At 30.3% G+C, this 10,270-nt stretch overlaps 1 protein-coding gene across 1 annotated transcript; it reads left to right on the top strand.

The window, feature by feature from the left end:
* Nucleotides 1-48: 48 nt before the first annotated feature.
* LOC111701726 (alpha-(1,3)-fucosyltransferase C) lies at nucleotides 49-10,010 on the top strand. The gene is made up of 13 exons (XM_023473135.1): nucleotides 49-137; nucleotides 558-611; nucleotides 908-987; nucleotides 1,285-1,382; nucleotides 3,142-3,211; nucleotides 5,394-5,482; nucleotides 6,156-6,342; nucleotides 6,946-7,114; nucleotides 7,838-7,864; nucleotides 7,921-7,973; nucleotides 8,385-8,444; nucleotides 9,136-9,207; nucleotides 9,918-10,010. The coding sequence occupies exons 1-13, from the start codon at nucleotides 86-88 to the stop codon at nucleotides 10,008-10,010; spliced, it is 1,104 nt and encodes a 367-aa protein (XP_023328903.1). The 5' UTR covers nucleotides 49-85.
* Nucleotides 10,011-10,270: the final 260 nt, after the last annotated feature.

Genomic DNA, 10,270 nt, shown 5'->3' with positions numbered 1-10,270 from the left:
TGTTAAATCTTGTGGAACTAGTTTAACGCGGCCAGGCATCGTCTTCCACAATATTATTATTATAATAACTAGATTAATTTTTCAGATGATAACACATATAAAATGGGTTGTTTTCCTCTTAATATTATTTACATTAGGTGAGTTTTTTAACTTCATCAAATTCCCAGAAACACAAAATACCGCAAACTTAAAAGAAATGTTGCAATTTAAGCATTGTTTATAATTCAAATATGAAAATTAATCATAAATTATTAAAATAATATTTTCAAATTGTCTGACAAAGGAATTGAGTCAAAAAATCAAATTTTCTAATCCATATGTTTGAAATCTGATGGTGTAAATCTTTGATATTTTAAATTTAGATTATCTTATCTGACAGAATTCATAGTTTGAACTATTTAAGGTCTACAACATTGGGTTACACATGTATTATTGCAAAAACTCAGTTCCTTTGAAACAAAATTCTTTACTTGCAAAAATAATCAATATGCACACTGCAAACCAGTGCATTAAGGTGGAACAAATAAGTCCCAAGCTAAAACTGTTTACTGCTTTAGGCTTGATTTTCTTCAATTCCTCCTGGACTATTCTTGACATGACATTTACAGCAGGTTTTAATTTTTAACACATTTAGAAGGAATCTAAAAATAAAGATGAAGATGAACAAAGTGTGTTTTTTTTTTAAAATCTGATATAACCCATTTCTTTCTTTGATTATTCAGCTTCAGGTCTAAAATCACCATATTGGAAAGTTTTAAAAAACAAATTGCAAATAATATGCTGACTTTAGTGTTACTGAAAGTTTGTTAAGTCGACCATAAATTTATTACATATAGCATGACAATTCAAGAAGAAAATACACAATAAAACACAATTAGAAAATTAATAGTTTTTTATTAATGATTAGGAAATTATACTTGTCAGTCAAGTTCAAAAGTGGGCGAAGAAGATAAAAAACCTTTGAAATATATTCTTTACTATTCCAAGGTGAAATCTAAACTATTTTAATAAAGTATTCTCTGTTTTTTTAAAGTACAAAGAGACCCATAACATTGTGGAATATGATGACTATTGTCAGACTCAAGTTATGATATTTAATAATGTTCAATGAAGATAAAATACATAAATTGTGCAGTGTTCACATTGCCAATCAGGTTAACTACTATTTGCCTCATGACAACATCTAAAACATTTTTGCTTCGTAGTGAATATTTTTTTAGAAATTTATTAAATCTAATTTTAATTTAAAAATTCTTTGTTGTTTTCACTTACTTCCTTTTAAAGTTTTATGCGTTTACTGATTGGTTTGAATTTGGATATGGACAAGAACCATTTATTAAAAATGATTGCTGCGTGAACAATTGTTTTGTAACCAATAACAGGTTTTCTAATTTTTATTATCATATATTTTTACCAGAATTTCAGAGCGCTTTGCATCCATCTTTCTTGTAAGTTTTAATCCTAAAATATTGCTACCATTTTCGTAAATATCACAACCATTTTTCCGGGTATAGTGTACATTATAAAAATCATTACTGTAAAATTTTGCGAAACTTTCTGTAATCTCTGGTGGATTTAGAAAAATGTTTCCAAATCAAAATATTTCTAGAAAAATCTCTTGAATTTCTGCCGGCCATAAATTGGGCTCATGTCTGTCAAAACAAAATATTGTCCTGAACGGTTCAGCCGTTTAGATATGTATTAAGTATAAACAATCCAACAACCCAACAGAGTGTCCCAAAAATAGCTGTTTTGCATCTAGAAGTCCCAAAATGTAGTTCAAATTCTTTAAAAAATTTCTCTATGACAAAACAAAATAGGGGCTTGAAAAGCAACATTAAAACCATGAAATTATTACTGGAAGGAGGAGGGAGTCCAGAATTCCTCAGCGAGTAATCACCGCCACCCAAATGTCTTTTGCGGCAAGCGCTCTTCAATTGGTAATCTCCACCACCTCAATTGGTAATCAGCCAAAATAAGCTTAACATTAAATCAGTTATTACTTAGAAATAATACCATATTGACCTCTTTTAATGGCCCTAGAAATATAGAAATTTATTACGTTTTTTTAGTTTCAAGTTTAAGAATGTTTGCGGCATTTTCCTCTGAATGTTATTGTTTTAAACTCCTTATACAGAGAGGAATCTTTAACACATTATTAGTGGACTTAATACTTCATTTTCAGTAGGGGGTGGGATGAGACTAATTTTCAAAATTTTATGTTCTTTCCATGCATATAATTAGTTTTGTTGTAGATGTTGAACTTGAGGAGGCGAATACAGAAATCTAAACACTGTAAAGGTTTTTTGAAAATATCTTTTAAACGGAGATAGATATTACTTTGCTTGGGATGAGATAATTTTTAGTAAACAGGCAGCCTGACCTTTTAGTATCTTAATGCCAATCATGAAATGCAGTCATTAAATGAGCGAATTGGATCTAAGATTCGGCTAAAATGAACTGTGCCTTTATTCTCAGTTTTTGTTGACCAAACAAATCTGAAAACAATTTGAAATTTTAGTTTAAGTCAAAACAGTCAATAAAATTGTGATAAAAGTGCATAAAATCAACATCTCAGAAAACAAAATTTTACGGTGTTTACCAATTGAGGAGCACACTTGCCGCAAAACACATTTGGGTGGTGGTGATTACTCTTTGAGGAACTCTGGACTCCCCCTCCTAGAAGAGGGGTGCGAAGTGGCTTTTCTATAATAAAACCACACACACGTTACCACTGAGAATTTGTCTGACGATTTGAATATTTTATATTTTTTATATATATTTATAACCTTAAACAGCATTGTTGTACACGCCAAGTTTTGACATAAAAGAAAAAATGAGGAATTAGAAATGTTTTAGTTGCATAAAATTATAAAATGTTTAATTTGATCAAATTAATTTGCAAAAACTTAAATTTTCTAAATCTATATCTTTGCAATCTGAATTATAAACCTTTGATATCGAAAACCTATTAGATTTAGCAGAACTGTAACATTATACAACAACAGATTGCAGAGATACAGGATTGAAAATTATCAATTTCATTAATAATCTCATTTCAGGTCATAACTGCATTCTAACTAATTGTGTAGAACCTTGTAAATCAAATTTTTGAATTTTACTTTACTTCAATATTTATAGGTCTTTGTTGGCCAATATTAGGGATTTTGACAGTATCATATTTAATACAAGAAATATATATCAGTTTAAGGTACAGTCATTTGAAAGGAAAATTAGAAATCAATATCTAAACAAAATAATACAATAATTTTGAATTTTCCTAATTTTTTTGGATACAACAGGACAGCCCCCCTCATATCTCAAAGTTTTAATCAAACCTTCCAAGACTTATTTTTTTGCTAGGTTGCACACAAATTTTTGGAGGAGGGGGGGGGGGGCTGGTTTGCCAAAATAGCTCACTCCCAGAAAAAAACCTTTTTTTCTTCTGATGCGAAACAAAACTGTTAAAGGATCTTCATAAGCAATAATCCAATTTCTCGAAACCGTTTAGAATTTGAAAGTATTGATAGAATCATGCAAACTAAAACTAATAAACTCATAATAGTTAAAAGTTTAATTTATACACATGAGAAAACATATTAAAGATTGTTATTTAATTGGATAATGTTAAAATTTACTTTTTGCAATTTATGGGTACATATAGACTATAGAGATTAATTATTGGTTAATTTTTTTTACATTTTAACACTTCATGAATCGTGGTTTTTCATTAAAAATTTGTTGTGACAATATAAATGCTATATAATAATAGTGGGGGTATGTGTATGGTGATTAAAAAGGGTGAATGATAGTTCACTATTCAATCCAATAGTAAATAGTATGGTTAATGCTTTCTTTTCACCTAAATTAATAAGCAGTGTTATTTACTTACTCATTTTTAATTTTAATTTTCTTAAAGGGAGTATCTGTTAAATTTTATGTGACCCTCCATACATAGATCGCAATGTCCAATCTACAACGGTACCCTTGAAAGCTTAGTCTGATCAAGTAGGAATTAGAAATCAATTATCAATTCTTATAAATTTAAGTTTATACAACTGATTCTTGAAACCTTTAGTAACTAGGGCAAAATCCTGAATTGGACAGGATTGAATTAAACAAAACATTCCAATCAACACTAATGTGGTCAGCAGCTCCTGGCTTATCATGGCTCACAACAGGCTCATCAATAAAAATTTCCTTTCTCCTCTGAAACTTTTTTAAAAACATCACGATTAACTTTCCTAAAATAATGATCTTGTGATTTATTGGAATTTAAAAAAGAAGTATGGCATAAGGAGAAAGGTTCAAAAAACATAAAAAAATTTAATGAAAAAATTTTTTTTTAATGAGTCTTAATAAAATAAAATATAACACTTACTGATGGATATTTATGGTGAGATCTGAAGTAGGCTCAGCATGGTTCAGGCAAATCTGTAGCAAAAAGCGTAAACATGAAATTCTGTAAATTTGCAGTACCATACGTCATAAAAGATATAATGTTTAAAGCTTAGACCTAATGAGATTATTTATTGAAACTGTGTTTCAATCAAATACTTAAATCACACTATAAAATATGGGCAGAGAGGATTCAATGCGTTTTATCTATTCTCTTTAATCTTTAAATATGTACCTTAAACTTTAACTGTTCGATAAATGATGGTCTTAATCATGTGATATCAATAACATAAGAAATTTGAATGATCTCAATTCCTGTTAACTTTGCAACCTAAGTTATTGAAGAAAGTTTAGTTGAATAAGACTCTTGTTTTGATCAGGTTATCAGAAACCTAAGTAAGATTGAAAGAAAGCTTTTTTACTTGTTGAATTATACAAGAATAGTAATTGCCTGTGTAGCAATTTCATTAGACTGTGTGTCCTTTAGAACTGGGAAGTTAAGACTGGTTGAGAATTCGGCCTGTGTGTCATTTAGAGCCTGAGAGTTAATCCTGGTTGAGATATTGCCTGAGTGGCCTGTAGAGTCTGAGCAGTTAGTCTTGGTTAATCTTGGTAACAAGCAGACCTGGATGGATACATCTTGAGTAAATTGTTATGGAGTAGGTCTTTGCTACAAATCCACCTGCAACAAAACTTGAAAAAAAAAATTGCAACGGAACTCATTTGTCAATTTTTAAATAGAAGTGCCCTTCAAAACAAAATATTTTTAATTGCAGTTTCTTTACTGAAGGAGATATTTTAGAATAAAACACTCTCAAATTTAATAAAACAATAACATCTTCTATATTATTAATTAAATAAAAGTTTCAAGGGAACCCTAGTGAATCAGGCATTGTCATCTTTGCATGGAGGATCATTTGAAATCATCTTTAATATAATACAAATAAATCTCCTTTACACAATTCTGGAAATAATTAATTGTTTTATTTCTTTAGTTTCCTACAAAGAGAAGCTCAAAACAGTTTTATGTTTATTTCTCTTATGAGAGTCCTTTTCTTGATGGAATAAATGGATCTGAATCCAGGCAATTTATTTGACAACTCAATATAATTTGGAAAACAAAAAGAGATAATTTAACATTCCTTTATAAAAAGCTGGTTTTTAGGTATGCAACAATTTTCATTAAACCCGCTCTCTTTCATCATTGAATCCCTCGGCGTTTAAATTTCTAATTCTAATTTGTTTGAGACTTTAAATGATACATTGAGGGAAGAAAGCCTGAGTTTAAAATCTAAGGAAATTAGTGTATTTAAATTATCCAATCAGATTGGATATGTAATTGTATCGCACATGTCCTTAAAATATTTTCCCACTTTATTCATTTCTGAAAATTAATATGTGCTTTACTAATTACGGAATGGTTTCGTATTATGTAATTTCGCGTAATTATGCCCCAATTACGCAAAACTAGAATTTTCTTTCTTATACATAATTAGCACGTAATTTTGCGTAATGCTTCTCTGTAAGTGAAAGAAAGTGTTACGCGTAATTACGTGTAATTATGTGTAACTAAATTACGACTGGAAACCGTAATTCAGTTTTTGTCACAAACTTTGTTATTAAAATCTTGAAAACCTGATGTCAGGTAGACCTCTGACTGTTAATTCTGTTTAAAAACTCAAAGGTTTACACCATCAGGTTGTTAAGATGTATAGATTAGAAAAATTGGAGTTTGTGGAAAAACTTAATTCCTTTAGGTTTAATTCCTTTTTCAATTTGACGATGACCTACAGAAGAGATTCTGATATCTATACACCGTTTGGGAAGACTGAAAAGTTAACTGAACAATCCAAATGGGAACCTTTAAAAAATGATACAAGACAACTAGCTGTATGGATTGTTTCCCATTGTAAGACGAACTCCAGAAGGGAAGAATATGTTAAGGTAAACTAATTTCTTGGACCAGAGATGGAATTTAATGAATTTGAGCCGCGGTTTAAATCCGCCAAAACCCTGTTTAAATCAAGCGCCGGCTTAAATCTTGAAACATTTGATACAATTTAAAGTGGAACCAACCATATTTAAACCGCAGCTTAAATTTAAACCACCGCTCAAATTCTTTAATTTCGGCCACTGATTGTATGAAAAGCATGAAGTAGTTAAACCACTTCTCTAAAGTGCACTGGTTCAAGTTTAAGAGAAGTAGTTGAACTGTACTTCTGTTGTGTGCTGTTTCATGTTGAAGAAAAGTGGTTCTACTCAGTCTACGTAGTTCAACTATTCCTCCTTTTTTTATTTTGTTGCCAGATCTCAATAAAATTTTTGTTTGCATTCAATAAGAATTGTTTTATATCTTTTCACAATTAAAATAAAATTTGTGCGTTATTGCCCTGTGATGGTCAAAAATGTAGAGCTTTATGTGGATATCAAGATGAAGCACAATATGTATTTGAAGATCTTTAGTTTGCAATCAGAAACAATAAGATCTCCGGAAGAGCAAAGAGAAGTATATTCATCACAGCATTAATCTTTTTTTCACAAAACAAGGAGTTGAAAAAATGGATGCCTCTGGATCAATTTGGACACTGTAACAAGAAAGCATGTGCTGATAATGAGAAATGTTATGATTCTATGGAGGGAAACTACAAGTTTTATCTCTCTTTTGAGAACTCTCTCTGCCAAGATTATGTAACTGAAAAATTTTGGAATTTCTTAGGAAAGACAATTTAATTTTTTAATTAACTTTTTAAAGCAATTGTTGAATTAGTTTGAAATTGAACTTCCATATATAAAGTGACATGTCCGACAACTGCACACTGTACACTGACCCCTATATCTCAGTAACAATGAGACAGGATTTGTCGTTGTTATCTTGAGGAGTTCTGAATTCTCACAATTTCCTTTATGATCTCTGCAGCATGAAACCATAATTTCAAATCACAGTAAACAATTTTGGTGAAAATCTGCGGGAATTCCCAGAAATATTTCCTTAATTGATTAGGATTTTCTTAGGAAATTCCTGATAAATATTTCAGAGAAATTCTCTAGAATTTCTTGAAATCAAGTGTGAAAGCTCAATTCACCAAAATCTTTGAAAATTTGGGGCCAACTTTAGAGAACCCTTCGAGAATTACCAGGGAATCAGGAACCTATTCTTGAGAGGCTTTCCAAGTTACCAATATTGGAGAATTTGCGGAAATCTCTCTTTTTGTTTCTAAGATAGAAAAACTACAGTTGAAAGTGAGTTATTTTTGCGCAAAAAAAAAAAAAAAGGATTTAGCCTAACAGTTTACCAGACAAGGGTTTAAAGCGTACCCTTGGTAATCAAATTTTCAAATCTATGAATTAAGGGTTAATTGAAAGTAAACAAAGTCTACAAGTAAAGTCCAGATAAAACACTAAATAAGATTTTTAATTAAAAAAATTCAATTGTTTGCAGGACAGAACATTGTGCCGATTGTTTTAGGTAATTTGTTTTTACACGTTCAATTTTCATTTTTGCCATAATTGATGATGATTTAGGTTCAGGACCTTATAAAGAAATTGCCCCTCCAAATTCATATATAGATGTAAAGGTAAAATGAAATATGCTATCGGGAATTTAAAAAAGAGGAGATAATTATAATAGTAATAATAATAATAACTATAAAAGAAATAATAATAAAAATAATAAGCCAGATACAAGCTAGATACAACTTTCCATTAAACTGCTACGGCTTTTCTTTTTCTTTTCTTACCAAAAGTTTATCGTCTTAATTTACTACACAAAAGAAATTGTTTTAATCAAAAAAATCTTTCCCAAAGGTGGGGGGAGGGGGCAACGCTTTGCAATTCTATAAGGCAAATTAAATTTAAAACAAAAATTCCAATAAAAACATGTTAAACTTACCCCCCTGGGTATCCTGTAGGATAGGTGAAAGTTGCAAGTGATGGACAATTTTTGGAATTCAACAGGCAACATTAATTATAATATTAATTCATTTCAGGATTACAAGAGCCCAAAAGAGCTTGCAACTTATATACTGTATTTAGATAAAAATCCTGAGGTAGAATACTTATTGAAATAATATAAAGCATTTCTTTATGATATTAAATTTGTTACAGAGTGGTCGGCGTTCACATGAATACAATGAAGACAACTTGTTTACAGTTGTAAATGAGTTATTTCTAAGCATCCAAAGAATTTATAAAAGCTCCTTTTTTTAAACCTACTGATAATAAAATGCTTCAGATATTTAGTTTGTTAGTTGATTAACTATTTGGAGATCTTTTAAACTGTTCTTGCATATTTCATGAATATTTTTTTTTTTACAATTACTGAGATGAAGTTATAAAACGTTGGAAGGCGATTATGTCAATATAATGAAGAAAACTTTTTATTTAAGTTTTAATTGTTAACAAGCTGTTTTTGAATAACAAGCTTCTCTTTGTTTCCATGTTTTCTTGTTTCATGTTGTTTAAAAGCTTGATATAAATTAAAAGTTGTCTTCATTATATAGAGATACTTGCTTTCCACCATGGTATAAAACTCCGAAGTTCTGTGATAAAATTGTATCCGCATTTTTTATTTCTAACATGCTTTTAGTTCAAGTTTAAAATTAAAAATTTCCATGACTATTTGTACATATCCATGCAGCAAGCTGCTTAAAAGGTTGGTAGAAATAAAAAATTGAAATCAAAAGTTGTCTTCCGTCATGTAAATACACTACAAGACTAATGTTTAAATCATGGTTTCAGGAATACAATAAATATCTAGAATGGAAAAGATTATATAAGGTTATAATTCCAATGAGAAAAATGTTTAATCAGGTAAAATGTTATACTTCTTGATTTTCAGTTTTATTTTAAATTGATAGTTTCTACAAAAAGTTAAAATATTTATTATATGAACATGACAAAATGCATATGTTTTATACTTCTACTAGCTTTGAAACCCAGCATGGAGTTTTCCCTATAAAAGTCAACCCACTCATCTTACAATGTATTAACTAAGCTAAAAAAATTCCTGTGGGTTTACTGAGTTCACCAATCAAAATTTTAGGTAAATTTATAATGAGTGTAATTCTCAGACACTCAAACAAACAGAGAGTTGAATTCAATAGAGATATTGAACTAAATAATGATGATAATAAACTTTACAGCAGTATATGATAAGCTTAAAGGTTTGAATTCAAATTGCTGGGAAACCAGATGAGATGAGACACAATGGTATAATTGTATTTAAAATACTTCTTTCATACTTCAATCTATGGTTCGTTAAAGGGAAAACAGAAGATTATTTCTATTGTCCCTCCATAAAAAAAAGGGATGGTCTAGTTCATAGTAAAAATAACATGTGGACTTCATCTATTATCTTAAAATTAAAAAAATTGAGTGATATTATTTCTTTACAAATCGAATTACGAGGATATCTTCCTGACTTTCTTACTCAAAAATGAATAATTACTTGTAAATCAGACATGCCACTCTGTTTAAAATGGAGGGCCACTTAAAACTTCATGTACAGCCTCCTTCTGTAGAGTATGTGTGAATTGTGCCAAAGAATACAAAGTGGAGAGAGGAGAGAGTATCCTGAGTTTGGTCAATGGTGGGAAAACACATGCTACGGGTAATTTTCTAACTTGAGAATGCATTAGGGTTTCCACTGGAATTCCGGGTTACGGTTTACATACGGAAATGATCTGTAAATTTTTTCCATTTCCATTATGGAAAAGGTTCCGGAAAACCGGAATTCCGGAACAATTTCTGGAATGATTTTTTTCCGTAAAACGGAAATTTCCAGAACGTTGTTCCGGAATTACGGATTGTTACGGAATTCCGGAACGTTCTGGAAATTTCCGGAACGTTCCGGAAATTTTTGGAACGTTCCGGA

Source organism: Eurytemora carolleeae, unplaced genomic scaffold (genome assembly GCF_000591075.1).
Source record: "Eurytemora carolleeae unplaced genomic scaffold, Eaff_2.0 scaffold459, whole genome shotgun sequence".
Classification (NCBI taxonomy): Eukaryota; Metazoa; Arthropoda; class Copepoda; order Calanoida; family Temoridae; genus Eurytemora; species Eurytemora carolleeae.
This window is presented reverse-complemented; position numbering and strand designations above follow the sequence as displayed.

Coding starts and splice junctions, on each gene's coding strand:
- LOC111701726 (XM_023473135.1), top strand. CDS start 86: ATGATAACACATATAAAATGGGTTGTTTTCCTCTTAATATTATTTACA. Junction 988..1,284: donor ATATTCTTTACTATTCCAAG/GTGAAATCTAAA, acceptor TTCCTTTTAAAG/TTTTATGCGTTTACTGATTG. Junction 1,383..3,141: donor TGTTTTGTAACCAATAACAG/GTTTTCTAATTT, acceptor CAATATTTATAG/GTCTTTGTTGGCCAATATTA.